General features: G+C 43.4%; 1 protein-coding gene across 6 annotated transcripts in view; it reads right to left on the bottom strand.

Annotated features, from left to right (window-relative positions):
- Nucleotides 1-518: 518 nt before the first annotated feature.
- Nucleotides 519-18,721, bottom strand: part of Fam228b (family with sequence similarity 228 member B) — a 34,587-nt gene continuing 16,384 nt past the window's right edge. The window contains exons 9-11 of one of the 6 annotated variants that reach the window (XR_776511.1): nt 4,864-4,932; nt 782-868; nt 519-674 (exon numbers count right to left, since the gene is read on the bottom strand). Coding sequence is in view for 5 of the 6 variants with exons in the window: in XM_033763054.1 (XP_033618945.1) it covers nt 6,905-7,457; nt 7,605-7,706 (655 nt within the window). In the remaining variant the exon portion in view is untranslated. Of the gene's footprint in view, nt 675-781; nt 869-4,834; nt 4,933-6,644; nt 7,458-7,572; nt 7,707-17,333; nt 18,037-18,721 lie in introns of those variants that run through there. The other 5 variants (XM_033763054.1, XM_033763051.1, XM_010604876.1 and 2 more) reach the window with 5 other exon arrangements.

Here is an 18,721-nt window from a genome sequence, read left to right as displayed (position 1 = left end):
TAGACTTCATGGTAAATAAATTGTATCTTCATTAAGATTTTTTAAACACCAGTCACAAAAGAGTAAATGCTTTAATGCCTCACTTTTATGAAATTCAAAAACAAGCAAGATAAGCAACACCGTTTAAGGAATCAAAGGCAGTTGAGGGGAAAGCAAGAAAGCAAGTAAATGAAGATAAATAAAGTGACGCCAGGGGCTGGGATGTAGATGCTGGTGGTAGAGCTCTTGCCTAGCACTCTCCAGGCCTTCAGTTTGCAGCACCAAAAAGTATTTCCCCAGCCCTGGGGCAGCAGGACCCCATCTTCAAGAGAGGCGTCTTTCGCCCCTTGGCCTGTGTGCTGCAGAGACCTAGCTTGGGGGTCCGTTAAGCTGTTTATGTTTTGTACTATATTCTACATCTATTGCATAATACTGAAGTGCAGATAGCAATAACAACGTTGTAAATCACTAAAAGGAAAAACGTGGCAGGTCCCAGGTGTATGCTGGGAGATAAACTGTGTTCACCTGGTTCTGCGTACCTGCAGGTGCTGTGCGTTCTGCTTCCCATGGACCTCAGGGAGGTTTCACTCCACTCTCTCGGAGGCCAACTGTGAGCAGCGAAAGGGAACTGGACGGTTTGGCGTGCAGGCTGGTCTTTGCTGTTTCTTTATGCTCTTTTGTGGAATATGGCTTTCCTACAGGAAAACAGGAAATCCAGATCAACTCTCTTAAAAGCCACTCTTAGAGTGGGCAGTCCCGTGACACCCAGGAGTCTAAGTCTGTCGCTGTGAGCACAGAGCACCTGTCCCATCCTCGGGCCACTTCTCTTCTCTTTGTCTGCCTCTTGCTGTCTTCAAAACAGAGGACCAGCAAAGGGAGGGACTGTGACCTAGAAGAAAGAGACGCTCTGAGGCCAAGCTCTTTAAATCTGTCCTCAGCATTCAAGTATGGTCTTCCTGTACACCGAAGCGGCCGAGAAGGAAGACAGGGGAGCAGTGTGGTCCGCAGAGTGGTAGAGGGGCGCACATCACCCGCCTCGGAGGCGCACACGTCACTGAGCTCAAGTGGCTGAATGGAGGAGAGGCCCACGGGGAGACCTGCTTCTGCACCGCTGCATCCATCAGTAGATATCTGCGTACCAGGCCCTGTCCTCCGTGGTCTCAGAACAGGTGAGTCACACAGAGATGATCATAATCTTTTTTTGGAGGGTACTGAGGTTTAATCCCAGGCCCTCAGGTATGCTCAGCAAGTGCTCGACCACCGAGCTACACGTCCCAGGCGACAATCCAGTCAGGACAGGAGTCAGCTCAGGACACCTCAGAAGCATGAGGTAGCACTGCTGCCCCAGCCTAGGAGGAAGGACTCCAGGGCCCCTGCTCACTGCTGTTTAAGGGCTGGGATAACAGGAGGACAGGGGACCAAAGGGGTAGGATGTACAGAAAAAAAATTTTTTTAATTTTTAGTCTCCTGAGGGAAAGGAGAGGGAATATTTTTCCCCTTCTTTTCCTCCACAGCACTCACAGCACCAGCACAAGCCCAAGCCCAAAGGTAAATTTAGGGCTGGGGATTTGGCTCAGTGGTTCCGCCGCCTGCCTCCCAAGCGCAAGGACCTGAGTTCAATCCCCAGTACCGAAAAAAAGTAAATGAACAGTTACTGAGCCAGGTATGGTGTCACACACCTATAGTCCCAGTCACTTAGGGGCTAAGGCAGAAGGATTGTAAGTTTGGGCAAGCTTAGGTAACTGAACAAGGTCCTGTCTCAAAAATAAAGCTTTAAGGCTGGGATTTAACTCAATAGGAGAGTACTTGCTACCAGTAGCAAGGGCCTGGGTTCTATCCCCAGAACACACACATACACACTTACACCTTGAATTAATGGTGGCATATGTCCCAATTCAACACCCCACACAATTAAATTCTACACAACCAAAATAACCCTTGTCTTCATATTAACGATCTGACTTGGTTTTCTGCAAGAAGCAAAATATACTACTTCTCTCTTCAGAACCATACTTTTTTTTGTTTGTTTGTTTTTTGTTTTTTGAGACAGGGTCTCACTGTGTAGACTGCTCTGGAACTCACTGTGTAGCCCAGGTTGGTCTCGAACTCGCAGCGATCCTCCACCTCAGCCTCCCGAGTGCTGGGATTACAGGTGTGCGCCACCATGCCCGGCATCGTACATATTTTTAAATTAATGGTAATTTCATTACATGGCTACTTCTGTTACACAGGAACCAAATACTGAAACCCACATCTCTCCACTTTAATTCATCCACTGGCAACGTAGACATCTGAGGCCTTACACGCTGGACCATTAACTTTTTCAGGAACCCTCTTGAGAGCCCTCCTTCCACCTCGTGAAGAAAGAAACTTCCCAAGTCTACTGGTCCACACTGAGTGCGCACGGCGCCTCCCAGCCACCGGCCTCTCCTCAGCCTGCTGCTTCCGGTTTGCTCTGTGTGAGCGAGCAGTGAACAGACAGAAGAACCAGTCATCGCACACGCACGCCTTGTTCACAAGTAAATATAAACTCACCAATAATCTAAACTATTTCTAGTTCCTAGTCTGAAAGGGAAAGTGCTTTTGTGTGTATTTTTAATGAACAGAGAATACCACATCAGACTTTTAGCGCTGGGCGTGGTGGAGGGCTTACCTAGCATGTGCAGGGCCCTGGGTTTGACCCCCACGCCAAAAACAATCTTCTCACGTTACTAAAGTGCTGTGACAATCCAGCTAAACTCTCTATATCTCTAGAAAATGCCTGGGGGAAACACAAAAAGCAAAGACCCTGTGATGCACACCAGAAGGCAACAGGTTAAATTTGGTCCGACAAAGGGGTGGGCCTAAATCCCTACGCAGGTTCCTGACCTCAAAATTAAAACCAAACCATTTTCAAAGTAAGAAACCAAAGTGTTATTCTGTAAAGCCGAACTGAAGGACAGTGCTGTCGGTCCCTGCATCTGACGGGGCATGGCTCTGAGCCCGTGACCCATCTCACTGGTCCACGTCCAGCCCAGCAGACCCCGTCTTTCTTCTGGTCCTGACTACAGCTGGGACTCCCAAGGGGCCCCATGGCCATGAGACCCAAGGGGAAGCCGGCAAGGGGTTTCTGGGACTCTGCTTCCTGATCAAGGGAACAGGATGTGGGAAGAGGCCCTGGTGGGCTCCTCCCCTGCTTCTTTCCACCTGGACTGCAGACCCAGAGCTGCAAACTCAGGCAAATCTGAGAAGCACAGGATGAAATGAAAATAAATACTAAGGATAGCAGAACAGAACAAAATTCTCTTCCTTTGTTTTTTCGATTCCTCTGTACGAAGCTATTTTTTCTGTAATCCTTTGCTGAAGAGGCTGTGCAGCATTTTCCACCCACTTTTTATATAACATCCCTTTTCTTCTTGTCTTAAAAATGTCCGAGTGCTGTAAGTATGTATCCAGTCTCTAATGAAGTGACACAAAGAAAGCAAATTAGTAAGAAATTTTCCCAGAAGATAGACTTTTAGAGATGGGGGAAGGGAAAGAAAAGGCAGAGAGGGGCAACAGGGATGAAAATAAAGTTTTATGCACGTACCAGGGTATCAGAATGAACATCGTCACTCTGTATTACTAATATGCACCAATATGAAAAACACTTTCTACTTATTGTCCTTGACTACTGGGGGGACCACTCGTTCCCACTCTTACACCCTCAGCCACATCCGAGCCACAAAGTACGGCACGGAGGGTGAGATCACCGAAGGAGCTGCAGAAAAGAGAACCCGGGAAGAGTCCTGGAAAGCTGGCGAGCACTCGTGACTTCAGATGAAAGCCCGACAACTCAGGAACCGGACCAGACCTCTCCTAACTCAGGACCTCATTACTTCCTTCGAAGGGCTCCAAAGCATGCCTGGACCCCGGTTTGTGCCTCGTCTTCATCAGCAGCAGCTGCTGCAACTGCAGCAGCAGAGCAGAAAGAGCCCCAGACTCGGTCGGACTCATAAAGGAGGCTCAGCCCACTACCGCTTTTGACACTCGACTGAGAATATACGTGCACCTGCTTTACAAACTGCAAATCACAATACAGACGCCAGAGCATCATTATAACATCGAACTTCTACCCCTCTTTCTGAAATTCACTTCCCCCTTAAATTTGGTAACCCCGCAGTGATTATCCCACGCTGAGTGGTCACTGTCCTTGAAGACGAGCTCATCTCTGGTGTCTGACACAGCCCCACTGCGACGTGGGAACACAGGCAAAAGAAGCAAGCTTTAGTGGAAAGAATTTCCACTGAGTACCAGACCCCAAGGGCTCTCAGACATGGGGCCAGGCTCAGACTTAGAATCAGGCCTTGAATGTCCCTTGGAGGTCCCTGTGCTGGGCCCCCAGCCGAAGGTGCTACCTAGGGGTGGTGGTCACATCAGGAGGTGGGGCCTAGTCGGAGTCCCAAAGGGGACGGAGGACCTGGACCCCCCCACCATGGGGTGAGCAGCACTGCGCCACCACGCGCTCCAGGCCCAGGGCGACGAGGCCATGTGAGGGTGGACTGAAACCGCAAGCCAAGACAGCCTCCCTTCTTCTGAAGTTGTTTATCCACAGAGCCTGGTGACTCATGCCTATAATCCCAGCATTCTGGGAGGGTGCGGCAAAAGGGTTGAAAATTTTGAGCTCAGCCTGGCAATTTAGCAAGGCTCTGTCCAAAAATTAAAATTTTTAAAAGGGATGGGAATGTCGTTCAGCAGTCACCCTGGCATCCATGCCCAGTACTGGGGGAAAACATGTTGTTTATCCCAAGTATTTGTCGGAGCTATGGAAAGCAAACAAACATGGTAACATCCACCCTCAGCCATGCTGCTCTGCCGCGCTTGCTCCCCAGGGCAGGAACACAACACAGCCTGGAGCCAACTCACCTTCACCATGTTGTTTTCTCTGAATAATATCGTGTGCACGGCTCGGTCAATGTCTTCTCTAGCTAATATCTAAAAGCACAGAATTGCGTATTAGGATACAAATCCTGAAAAAACAAATCAGAAGGACACACCTCTGTGCACACTACTAATAGTTTGTAGAACGAATGTCCATCTCAAAGCACACGTTGTAGCTTTTTTATTATGGAAATTTTGCAAAACCATTCTCCATGAAGCTGTCACCCAGGTTCAACAATTACGGATCACAGTCACTGGTTCCATCTGGATCCCTGCTTATTTTCTGCTCTCCACTGGACCATGTTGAAACAAATCCTTGGCATCATTTCATTAAACCCTTTTTATAATATCAAAAAGCTTAATTTAAAAGGGATTTTAAACCGGGCATGGCGGTGCACACCTGTAATCCCAGCACTTGGGAGGCTGAGGCAGGAGGATCGCTGTGAGTTCGAGACCAGCCTGAGCTACATAGTGAGTTCCAGGTCAGTCTCAACTATATAGTGAGACCCCGTTTTACAAAAACCAAAAAGTGGGGCCGGGGATTTAGCTCAGCCGTTCGGTGGCCTGCCTTGCAAGCACAAGGACCCAAGTCCGATCCCCAGTACCAAAAAAAAAAAAACCCAAAAAGTAAAAAAAATAAATAAAAAAGGATCTTACATAAAATGCATCCTCTTTTCAGGCAGTGATTCAATAGGTACTGTGTGTGTGTGTGTGTGTGTGTGTGTGTGAGAGAGATACTGGGGATTGACCTCAGGACCTTCACACTCATTCCCAGCCCTCTTTATTTTGTATTTTGAGACAGAGTCTCACTAAGTCGTAAAGTTGCCCAGTTTGGATTCAAACTTGCAGTCCTCCTGCCTCAGCCTCCCAGAGTGCTGGTACTGCAGGAGTGCGCCACCGTGCCTGGCTTCAGTGTGTATGTTTTAGGTGGCCCTAGAAGGGCCTTGTCTTACGCTAGGTCTCTCCATAAGTTCAATTTAGTGCAACCAGTCCCAAGTCTCAGAGCCGGTCAGTGGCAGCTCCCGGACTCTTCCAAACATCTCTCCCACAGAGGGATTTGCTGTTCCCATGAGTTTGGGTATAAAGCTGCCCATTTAGATCCTCACTGTGGTGCTTTTTCAGTTGGATCGATACGAGCTGATCCCCAGCTTTTATTCTTACATGACTGAGTGACAAATGAAAAGCAGTAAAAAGCCAGTACCTAGAAGATCCACTATCACCTAGAACCATGATCTTTAATGAGAAATGATATAGGTTCTCTCCCTCTCCCTCTCCCTCCCTCTGTCCCCTCTCCTTCTCTCCCCCTCCCCCTGCCTCTCTCCCTCTGTCTCCCTCTCTCTCTAAAAAAAAACTCTCTCTCTCTCTCTCTCTCTCTCTCTCTCGCTCTCTCTCTTTCTCTCTGAGACAAGGTCACCCTATGTAATTCAGGCTGCCCTTGAACTCACTAAGCAACCCAGGCTGGCCTTGAATTTGCCAGGGTCCTCCTGCCTCAGCCTCCCGAAATCTGGGATTATAGGTGTGTCCCACCACACCTGTTGTGAAATCTAAAATGATATTCAAATGGATAATTGGGTCTCAAAGTTCTTTAGGGGTTGAGGATTTGACTCAGTGGTTCTGCTGCCTGCCTCACAAGCACAAGGTCCCAAATTCGATCCCTGGCACCACACATACACACACACACACACACACACACACACACACACACACAAGTTTTCTATAATATAAACAAAATTTCACCTTAAAGCCAATTCAGATTTATTTTAAGACAGCAACTAAAAAAAGTCTGCAAAACAACCATGTTTCCCTGAAATCAAATTATACAGTTAGAATCAACCACTCTACTTAGAGAAGTAAAAGCACATGGGCTGACTAGTATCTTGGGTGTTTTTTAGGAGCAAACCCTATATACATTCTCAGCCACGTGCCAGATTTTCAAACAATCGTTTTTGTTTCAAGAAAGAGACCGCGGGTCCCAGCACTCAGGAGGCTGAGGCAGGACTGCCCTGAGTTCAAGGCACAGCCTGGATTACACTGTGAGTTTAAGATCAGCCTGAACTACAGGGCGCGATCCCGTCTCAAAAAACAGAACAAAAAAGGAAAGAGACCATTTTTGTCCCTGATGTCCCCTTCTCCGAAATTTTGCAGGAAAATATTCACAATTTGTGTGCTGCCACTGCTTTCTGTGAGCACAAAATCGAAGTCTCACTACTCCTACTTCCAGCATGGCAAAGGGGGCAAAATAAAGGAAACTTCCGAGCGTTTCTCCGCCGATCACGGGATCCCACAAAAGGGGGGGGGGGGCGCCACCAGCCCTGGGGAGGCTGGGCTGCCCCATGGGCCCAGCAGCGCTCAGACCGGTCCGGCCAGGCCTGGCCAGGCCAGTGGAGGCCCAGCGCGGCTTCACCTCCATCGCAGAAACGGTCGTGGGCCCGAAATGTTCGCAATAGCCGGGCCCTTCGCAGCGGCCATGGAGCCACAGAGGGGTCCCCGCGCGAGGCAGGGAAAACGAGGCGCTGGCGAGTGCGGTCCGCGGGACGGCTGCCTTTCCCAGGGCTCTGCTGTGTTCAGGAATGGAGGGCCTGCAGGGTGGCGGGAAAGAGAATTCGCTGCTTGTGTGATGCAGCTGCAGCCAGGAGAAAGGACTGGTTTTCAGGGACAGATCAGGCAGAAAGTAAGTTGGGCCCTGGAACTTACTTGCCGCGTCCTGCCTCAGCCTCCCACACTACCTGGACTGCCCCGGCCAGGCTTCAGGCTGCTTTCCGGGGGGTGTTTCGGGTCGAACCTGGAGCTGCGAGCCATGAACTTTGCTGATGCGAAGAAACCAACTCCTAAAAACACGGGGCAACAAGGGAAATGTGAAAGAGGACAAGTGTTCAGCGATGTGGAGGGACCGCTGTGGATGTGGTCGGCCAGGGGTGTAGGTATGGTCTTCACAGAGCAGCAGGTGCGTGCTGAAGTGTGTAGGGAAAGTAACCCGGAGGTGGCAGGTGGAGAGCGCCTAGACTAGGGTCAAAGAAGATTCTCTGCTTTGTTATGGGCTTGAAATTTTCCATAATAAAGCATTTTTTTAAATCCTACACAATACATACCCCGACCTTTCTGTCTTTCCTCTTTCAAACTTTCTTTCTTGAGTCAAGGGAAAGAACACAAGGGAAAAAAAGGCTTTTGTTTCTGTTTAATTTCAAATGTCTACATGTATGTTTTTGTGCTGGTGCCATGCTGTTTTTATCACTGTAGCTTTGCAACATAATTTGAAGTCTGGGATTGTGATGCCTTCCTTCTGTGTTCATCTTGTTGCTGAGGACTGATTTTGTTATTCTGGGTCTCTTCTGCTTCCATCTGAATTTTAGGATTGTTTTCTCCAGTTCTGTGAGGAATGCTGTTGGCATTTTGTTTGGGGTTACATTAAACTGTATATCAGTTTTAGAAGTTTGGCCGTTTTGACTATATTAGTTCTGCCTAAGCCAGAACAGGGGATATCTTTTTATTCTCTGATATCCTCTTCAGTCTCCTTTTTCAGAGCACCGTAGTTTTTTGTTGTACAGGACTTTCACCTCCTTGGTTAGGTTAATTCCTAAGTATTTAATTTTTCTTGATGTTATTATGAATTATATTGCCTTCCTATGTCTTTCTCAGTGAATTTATTATTGCTATACAGGAACAATATTGAATTTTGTGTATTGATTTTGTATCCTGGTACACTACTGGATATGGTATTTAATTCTATGGTTCTTTTAGTGAAATGTTGGAAACCATCTATGTAGAGCATCATATTATCTGTGAATAATGATAGTTTGATTTCTTCCTTTTCTACACATATGATTTTATTTCTTTCTCTTGCCTGATTGCTCTGGCTAATGTTTCAAGTACTAGATTGAGCAGAAGTGGTGACAATGGATATCCTTGTCTTATTTCTGATTTTAGAGGGAAAGCATTCAGCTTTTCCGTTTAGTATGTTGGAAGTAGGTTTGTCATAAATGGCTTTTATCAGATTGATACAGATAAGGTCCATCTGTACCTATTTTCTTCAGGGTTTTATAATCATGAATGGATATTAGCTATTGTCAAATGTTTTGTGTGGGTCAATTGAGATAATCATGTGACTTTTGTCCTTGCTTCTGTTTATGTGATGTATTGCTTTTACGATTTGCACATGTGAACCACCCTTGCATCCCTGGTATGAAACCTACTTGGCCATGTTGCACGATGCACAATCTTTTTTTGGTACTGGGAATGGAACTCTGGACCTCGCGCTTGCGAGGCAGGCAGTGTTACCACCCAGCTAAATTGCTGGCCCCTGTATGATCTTTTTGATGGTTTGTTTTATTCTGTTTGCCAGTATCTTACTGAAAATTTTTTCATCTATATTCATAAAAGAGATTGGCCTGTAGTTCTCTTTTTCACTTGGGTCCTTGTCTGGTTTTGGAATCAGGGTAATGCTAGTTTCCAGGAAAGGATTTAGAAGTAGTCCTTCCCTTTCAATTTCATTAAAGAGCCCGAGAAGTACTGATGTTAGATCTTCCCTGTAGTTCTTGCAGAATTTAGCAGTGAATTCATCAGATCCTGAGCTTTTCTTAGTCGGCAGTCTTTAAATTATTTTTACTACTGCTTCGATTTTATCGCCTGTTATTGGGTTATTTGGAGTTTTTATATCTTCTTGGTTCAGTTTTGGTAATTCATATATATCTAAGAATCTATCCATTTCTTATGGATTCTCCAGTTTATTGAAGTATTGGTTTTTAAAGTAATTATTAGTTTTTTTTCAGAGTAATCACTAATAAGCTGGATTTCAGTGAAATCTTTTGTGATTTCTTTTTTCATTTTTAATTGCGTGATTTGTGTCTTACCTTTTTTGGTAAGGCTCACTTAATATCTATTTTGTTTATTCTTTCAAAGAACCAGCTCTTTGCTTCATTGATTCTTTGTATTTTTAACCTGAATTTTTTAAATATCTGCTCTGATTTTTGTAATTTCCTTCCTTGTACTTTTGGATTTGGATTGTTTTCTAGAACCTTGAGGTACATTATTAGGTTATTTATTTGGTCTCACTCTGTTTTGCTGATGCACTCATCAAAGCTATAACTTTCCTCTTAGGACTGCTTTCATTATGTCCCATAGGTTCTGGTATGTTTTAATGACATTATCATTTAATTCTAGAAACTGTCATTTCTTCCTTAATTTCTTCTGTGATCCACTGATTATTCAAGAGTGTGTTGTTTAATTTCCCTGTGTTTGCATTTCTGTGATTTATTTTCTCATCGGTTTCTAGTTTTATTGCATGCACTATGATACGATAATATGCATGGGGTAAGTTTGCTTTGTGTTTTTTGTTTTTTGTTTTTTTGTTTTTGTTTTTGTTTTTGTTTTAAGACAGGGGTCTCATTATGTAGTTGAGACTGACCTGGAACTCACTATATAGCCCAGGCTGGTCTCAAACTCACAGCAATGCTCCTGCCTCAGCCTCCCGAGTGCTGGGATTACAGGCGTGCGCCACCATGCCTGGCATGAGTTTGCTTCTTTTGTATTTACTTAAAACATTTTTTATGAGCTATTAGGTGGTCAATTTTGGAGGAAGTTTCACCTGCTACTGAGAAGAGTGTATGTTTTGTTTTTGTTGGGTGAAACACTATAGATATCTATTAAGTCCATTTGTTCAAAAGTTTGGTTTAAATTTGGTATTTCTTTGTTGTTATTTTGTGACAATGTGATACTGAAGTTCCCAGTTATAACTGTGTTGATGTGTATCTGATCTTTTATGTCCATCAGTATTTGTTTTATGAAGTTAGGTGCACCAGTATTTGCTGTATATATTTTAATAATTGTTATCTTTTCTGTTGAATTTTTCCCCAATATGTAACCACCTTTGTATCTCTTCTGATAAATTTTGGCTCAAAGTCCAGTTTGTCTGAAAGTAGAATAGTTACTCCTGCTTGTTTTCAGGTTTCTGTTGTATGGAATATTGTTTGCTATCACTTTTTAGTCTGTGATTTTTTAATTAAATATGTTTCTCACATATAGCATACTGTTGGGTTTTGGTTTTTGATCCATTTTGCAAATCTGTGTGTTTTGATTAGGAAATTGAGACCACTCCCCTTTGAGAATTATGAATAAAGATATTGACTTATTCCTGTCGTTACATTATTTTCCTGTTGGCATTCCATTTTTTCTCCCTTCTGCTTAAGTGTTCACCCTCCCTGGAACAGTTATTCTCCTAGACATTTTAGCATTGTTGGCTTCATTATCTCTTTCTAGGATATCCTTGTGGGTTTTTGCAGTGTTGATTTGGGAGTCAAGAATTTCTTAAATTGCTCTTTGTCATGGAAATGCTTCCTTTCTCTGTCAACTTTGAAAGAGTTGTACAGGTTACACCAGTCTGAGTTGGAGATTGTTTTCCTTTAGGGCTTGAAACATTTCACTCCGAGCTCCCTCAGCCTTTCAAGTTGGTATTGAGAAGTCTGTTGTATTCTAATGGGTTTGCCTTTGTCAGTAATTTGTTGCTTTTAAGATTTTGTCCTTGTGTTTGACTTCTGGGATTTCTGACTATGTGCCATGGGGCTGTTCTTTTCTGATCATGGCTATTTGAGGTTCTGTATGCCTCATTTATCTGTATGTTAAATTCTGCTATTATTATCTTTAAGTAGGTTTTGTATGCTATATGTTCCGTCTTATGATTTTTCACTACTTCCTATTAATCTTAGTCTTCTTTGAGTCATTCAGCAGCTGTTCAATCTATTTTCGCATTCTTTTGTTGTTGTTTTTGTTGTTGTTGTTATTGTTCTGTTTTTGTATTTTTTGAGACAGGGTCTTGCTATGAAGTTAAGGCTGGCCTTGAAGTCACTATTTAGCCCTGGCTGGCCTCAAACTCACAGCAGTCTTCCAAGTGCTAAAATTACAGGTGTGCACCATAACACACCCAAATTTCTTGTTGTTTTTCCAGTATCTCTGAGTATATAGCCACTGGCATCAACCTTATCTTCCAGTGATGATTCTCTTTCCTCACAGTGGTCACTTCTGTTGCCCATACTTTCAAAAGAATTTTTAATGTCCTGGATTTCTGTTTGGTATCTTTTCATGGACTCCTATTCTTTGCTGAACTGGTCATTCATGTTTTGTAGCATTTTGTTTGGCTCATCATTTTTTCATGTCTTCTATAAACTCACTGATTATTTTATTAAGTCTATTATGTGTTTGGTTACATCTTCTGTGAGCTTGCTGAGCACCTTCTTGATCTGTTTCTTTACTTTCCTCTTTGATTTTTTTCAAATAATTCATTTGTGTGGCTTTTGATTTCCTCCCCCTGATGCTCCATGGATCAGCTTTGGGAGATTTGGGAGTTTTGGCTGACGTTCTCTTGTTTTGTCTTTTTGTGTTTTTTGTTTTTTGTGCTGAGGTTGGGAGGTTCGTTATAATGGAAAGACTTTATTGCTCATATGGAGAGCTCTTTAGTTAGTGTCTGCTTTTTAGTAATGCATTCTGGTCACGACTACCCATAGGCCTTTGCCTCTGTCCCAAGATGCAACTCTTTCCATTAATTTTGGAAGAAAGGGTGTGGTGTAATTGTCCTAGCACATTGTTATCCAGGTAAGGACCACAATATTTTTGACACAAAAACAAAACAATATAGATATTGGCATCCAGAGAATACCAATTAATAGCAATACTGTGCTACCCTGGCAATAGCAACAAAATCAGCAAATATAATAGAGTCAGAGACAAACTGGATATTGACATACATAGAGCACTAATAATGTATCACCCTTAACCACAGAAAAGAGATCTACAATCATAGTATAAACAGAAAGACAAATCAAATATTACATATATATATTACATATCTACTGCCCCACAGTAACAACATAGTGGTAGCTAACTACATAAAGATTAATAAAGTTTAATGGTTATACTAGTAAAGACAGAGGGGTAGGGAACAGGAGAATGAAAGAAATAAAATTTGAAAAATAAAGAAAAAAAAAAGAGAAGGAAGAAAGACAGAAAAGTGCGATAAGGGGATCCCATTCAAGAGTAAAAGGAGGGGCCGGGCCTGGTGACACACACCTGTAATCCCAGCGATGGAGGCTGAAGCAGGAGGATCACTATGAGTTCGAGACCAGCCTGGGCTACACAGTGAGTTCCAGGTCAGTCTCAACTACACAGTGAGACCCTGTCTCAAAAACACAACAACAACAACAAAAACAAAAAACAAAACAAAAAAATTAAAGAGTAAAAGGAGGACCAGGGATTTAGCTCAGTGGTACCACCGCCTGACTCGCAAGTATAAGGTACCAAGTTTGATCCCCGGCACCAAAAAAAAAAAAAAAACAGTAAAAGGAGGGCTGGCGATGTAGCTCAGTGCTGCACCTGCCTGGCAAGCACAAGGTCCTGAGGTTTTTTTTTAAAAAAAAAAAAGCAGTAAAAGGAAATTAGTATAATTAGATAAAAATAACAGAAAAGAAAAAAAACTAAAAAATAGGAAATAAAAAATGAAAAAATAAAGAGAGGGGGGAAAAAAATTGAAGAGGAAAAAAACCAAACCCAAACCCCAATGTCAGGGAAATGAATTGAAAAACAAATCCCTCTTGGGCAAGGAATGTGGCTCAGTGGCACAGTGCCTGCTTGGCAAGTGCAAGGCCCTCAGTAGATTCTCAGTTTAAAATATAAATAAATACATACATATCCCTCTGGAAATGAACGGGTCTTTTCTTTCCAGGGTCTGCAATCGGGAACCCAGGAAATATGGAGGAGGGGTAGTAAGTCACTGGTAAGACCTACTTTGTTTCCACACTTTTGTTTTTGTGTCAATGCTGGATCCTACCCTGCCTTTCCTGCTGGAGGTGGGCAGTCAATGGTGTCCATCCTAAGGCTATAGTCACACTGGTGGCTCCCATTTTCCACGACCCTCTGTGCACCCCAAGTCATGGTTTTCTCTGCCTAGCCCATGGGTTTGAGGTGCATCCATGCTTGAGTCCCCTCTCCTCTGTCCTTACACCCCAGGCCACGGCAAACCAGCCGGGCCAAGCCATACCCTGGCTCACGTTGGTAGATGAGGAAAGCAAAGAGACTACTGAGTTCCATGCTGAATGAAGGCAGCTAGTGTGGTGGGAGTAGGTCAAGCAGTCTACTGGATTGAATGCCAGCACTTTCATACCCAGCCCCCTCTGGAACCCAAATACACCCAGCGCGGCTTCTCACCACGATGGGTGGGGCTCCCTCATCCTTCCTAGTCTGAGTTGAAACTTCTCAGGGAGTCACGTCCAGTCCCTGCCCTCTCCACAAACGCCTGCCATGGCCATCTCCCACCCAGTCACTGTGGTAGGGCAACACCAGAAACCCTATATAGTACAGCTGCCCTGAAGTTGCTCTGAGTCTTAGTCCCAAACAACCCCTGCCCAAAATGGCTCCTGATTAAACCCTCTTAAATATGTTGGGCGCTGGGCTTCTCCCCAGCTCCAGCCTTCTCTGGGGAAGGAGTCACCTTCAGAGTAAAATACCAGATCGTTTCTACAATTTTTAGTAGCCATGGGCTTCTCTTGGGGCCAGCACTGGCAGCCAGTCTGCTTTCTCTCCCTGAAGCCACTGTCCCCCTCTGGGTTTACCCAGAGAAGCAGGTCTCCCTGGAGTGCAGAGTGAGCCTTCCAGACTACCTCGTTCCTTTCTCTCTAGTCTGCTGTGACTCCAGCTTCCCTGCAGTTTTGTCTTCCTCCCTGCTTCCTTCCTGTTCCTGGAGATTCACTTTTTCTCTCTCTTCATAGGTGTCTAGACTCCAGATCCTGGAGAAGGCATACTTTTCTTCTCCGCTATCTTCCATCCATTTTTTTATTTGTTTCAAGAGTGTTCATACTTTGTATTTTCTTCATAACAAAATCTTAGATTATGCTGACAATTCAGTGATCTTGATGTTGGCCTTTATTGACTTCCTTTTTCCATTCAATTTGAAGTCTTCGTGGTTCTTGGTTTCATTTTTCCTTGAAACCTGGTCATTTTCATGGGGCTTATACTATATAGTAAACCTAAATAAAATGTGATTCATGATAGAATTATCATTTTGATGTAGTTATTCCCTTATTTCACTTAAAAATTATTTCTTCTTTGATTTATTTGAATTATTTCAATATCATATGATTTAAAACATCACCTGAGCATTTATCTCTTTTCTTGACATTCCTAGGCAACATAGTCCTCCACTGAGTCTTCGTCAAACTCGTGCTTTTCTTTAAATATGCCCTCAGCCAGTGATGTTATAGGATTAAAATTTTTTGTTTACTATGTGTTTCTTCCACTAACTCTAGGACAAGAGGACCTGTGTCTGTTCACCTTGATAGCCCCAGAACTAGTACTTGGGGTAAAATAGGCCCTTATATATGGTACTTAAGTGAATAATAAATGCATGAATAGCCGGGCGTGGTGGAGCACACCTGTAATCCCAGCACTCAGAAGGCTGAGGCTCTCTGAGTTGGAGACCAGCCTGGGCTACACAGTGAGTTCCAGGTCAGTCTCAACTACATAGTGAGACCCTGTCTCAAACAAAGAAACAAACAAAAATGCATGAATAGACAAATGAGACATAATCCTGCCTTCTACATTAAATGTAAGTTATTTAAATAATAAAATGTATGAGAGGGGATTTAGCTCAGTGATTCTACTGCCTGCTTTGCAAATGCAAGGTCCCGAGTTCAATCCCCAGTACCAATAAATAAATAAATAAATAAATAAATAAATAAATAAATGTATTTAAGAGACTTGAGGCTTCTCCAAGAAAGATCAAACCTTTTGAAGTTTTGCAGTAGGTCTCTGGTTGCCATTTTAGCCTAGTTGTTATTTTTATTCATTTTTAACTAACACATAAAAGCATTTGTACCCCCCAAAGTTTTTAAATCAAAAAGTCTGTATGATGAGTGTGGTGGCACACACCTGTAATCCCAGCACTCAGGAGGCTGAGGCAGGAGGATCGTGAGTTCAAAACTAGCCTGGGCTACATAGTGAGTACCAGGTCAGTCTCAACTACATAGTGAGACCCTGTCTCAAAAAAATAAAACAAAAAGTCTGTTATCTGTGAAGTTATTTATTAACCTTGTTCATAAGAACAAACCTGCATTTAGATTTGTTTTTAAAATCTGCAAAAGATTTAGGCTGCCTTTTATAAAGATTTCTGGAATGTCCAAAATTAGTCACCTGAACAGAAGAACTAATGGTGTAGGCACTGATTGACTAATAAAAGAACTCAGCTCATTTTACTTTTCTTCTTCCAGACAAAATCAAGGTGAAGTTACCAATACTCCTTTCGTGTTGATGTGATTTCTGCAAGTTTCATTTGGCTGATAGGGTAATATGTAAAGAAAAGCTCTAACTAGTGCTGAAAAATCCTTCAGGACCTCTCCGTGAATTCCAGACCTTTTAGCATGACCTCTAAGACCCCTGCCTGCCTTTTTGGTCTCAGCTTTCTTCCTTGACTCCTGCAGTCCTTGCTCCACTTAGTGGACATCTAGGTAATGCCCATCTCTAGTGAATCCCCAGCTCTCACTTACTGAGGTGGACTTCTGAGGCAGGGCCTCCCTGTGTGACCTTGCTCCTGGTTGACTAGTTGGTCAAACGGTGCACACCTCACCCAGGCTGAGATCAGATTCTTCCAGCTTTCTTCTAGGATTGCAGGCTTTTGAACCAAAAAGGACGTATCTGAGTCTTATCCATGACAGCAGTCTAGAAAGCTCTGATTTCTTGCTGTTTGGGGCCCAGCAAGGATTCTAAGGGGACACCTTAGTATTCTTCCAGTGGGTTCCATTTTTGATTAAGTTAGTTCTAGTTTGCTTGTTACTTACAAGACAAAGCATCCTAATTAGTCACTATGCATTATCTGCAATTGCTATTCATGTCCAGGTACAGAAAGGGAAAGGAGTCCATTCTCTACCATCTGAAATGGAAAACTATAATTGTGACATTCCATCAGGAATTTTTTTCAAAATCATTCAGTTGGGGTTTGAGAGGTATAAATACAAAAGTTAGATTGGCCATGAGGTAATCGTTATTGAAGCTGGATGAGGGATACATGGGGATTCATTATACAATTACCTCTATTTATATACAATGTTCTTAAACCCTCTATAATCTTTTTAAAAATTAACCTAGTTTTCACTTGGAATCATATGCTGATTATAGCTAAGACATTAAAAGACTGGATAACTGTCATTGATAAAATAATTTAAAGTGGGTAATGTATATGCAAAGAGAGAACAAAATGGATAAAGCAAGAAAATTTAAAAATCTCCAGAATGCTGGAGTCAAGGCATAAAAATACAGAGTCCATTTTGAATAACCCCATTCTGTCTATGGTCCCCAGGTGCATAAGTTGATCTTGTAGATTGCTGAATTATAACTCTTGTTAGATTGACAAGGATGCCAATTTTGTTTTTTGTAGAAGTTAGAGCATTTTATGTAGGAAACAGAGCACTCTTGACAATTATACTGTATGTGGGACAGACTGAAGAATTCAGAATCTTCCAGTTCTTAAAAGTCCCATGGGGCCCGGGGATGTAGCTCAGCTGCGCAGTGCCTGTTTGGCAAGTGTGAGGCTGAGTCTGATTTCTGTGGGAAAAAAAGTCCCATGGGGTCCCCTTTGCCTAAGAAAAATAAAATTCTGTTCTCTCCTGCTCTGTGTCCTAGGATTGAAACTCAACATGAGCCAGAGGTGATATATGTGGAATAAGAATCAGAAAGTGAATAATCACACCCAAAATGAATTCTTGAATTTTCTAAAGAATCTTGGAAAAGCCTGTGGAGGGTATGTGGGTGTAGATTTTAAGGTGCCTGATCAAAGGAAGTGTGCCTTAACTTAGGACCAAACCTAAGGAATTGAGACCGGCACTCATTAAGATCGCTATTATTTTTATTGAACCTCTCAGCAATATTTTGAACTCTTAGGGAAAATACATTTATAATGACTCAATACATGGTACCGCCTTTTCCTGATTATCATAGGCACTAGACTAAAAAATGAAATGAAGTTTATGCAGATTCCTTTTCTTAGAGACACAATACTTCCTGAGTGGCTTCTCCAACCCTGCCCCGAAGGGCTCCTGCTAACGGATTAACTTCCTTGGGAGCAGCCTTCTTTGGGTCCCCTTCACAGGTCAGATATCAGGATATGTGGTCCTTGGTTGCTGAAACCTTTAGAAAGTGACCAAAGAAAGAGTGGAATGTGACACAGGAAGAGGTCCCCAGCTAAGCTGAAACATGGTTCTGCCAAAGCTGAGTGGCTCATCTCACAGGCTGGTTCTCCACCTAAACCTCCTGCATCAGCCTTACCTTGGCGTCTAGATCCAGGACACCCAGAGATGCAGGAACACAGTCAGCTGTACGAGGCAGGTGGTGGAACCACTGAGCTAAATCCCCCCGCCTTTTTTGGTATCGAGGATCGAACTCAGGTCCTTGCCCTTACAAGCAGGAGCCAGCCTCAACATGGATGGAGTAGATCACTCGTGGTATCACTGGGGGACCCCTGACGATCCTGCTTCTAGAGGTCCACATGCTGTGTACTCAGATCCTCGTGATTTAGAAAATACTGGATTTCCTTTCTTCCTTCCTCTCTTCAAACTTCTAAATCTCTTCAGCCAATGATTTTTTTTTACTTCACTGAGAAACTGAAGTGAACAATTTTCTTCACAAAATTCACCGAGTTGCTTTCTGTACATCCATGTTCTCTGGCCTCCCTTCTCCTACCACGCAGATTGTCCTGCTCTCCAGTTGGGTCTCAGATCCTACCCTTCGCCTCCTGAAGAACTCCACCTGTCATCACCCCCAGCATCATCTGATCTCTCTCTACTGATGCATCCGGAAACACAGGACATACCTA

This window comes from Fukomys damarensis, unplaced genomic scaffold (genome assembly GCF_012274545.1).
Source record: "Fukomys damarensis isolate Sample0158 unplaced genomic scaffold, DMR_v1.0_HiC HiC_scaffold_2, whole genome shotgun sequence".
Lineage (NCBI taxonomy): Eukaryota > Metazoa > Chordata > Mammalia > Rodentia > Bathyergidae > Fukomys > Fukomys damarensis.
This window is presented reverse-complemented; position numbering and strand designations above follow the sequence as displayed.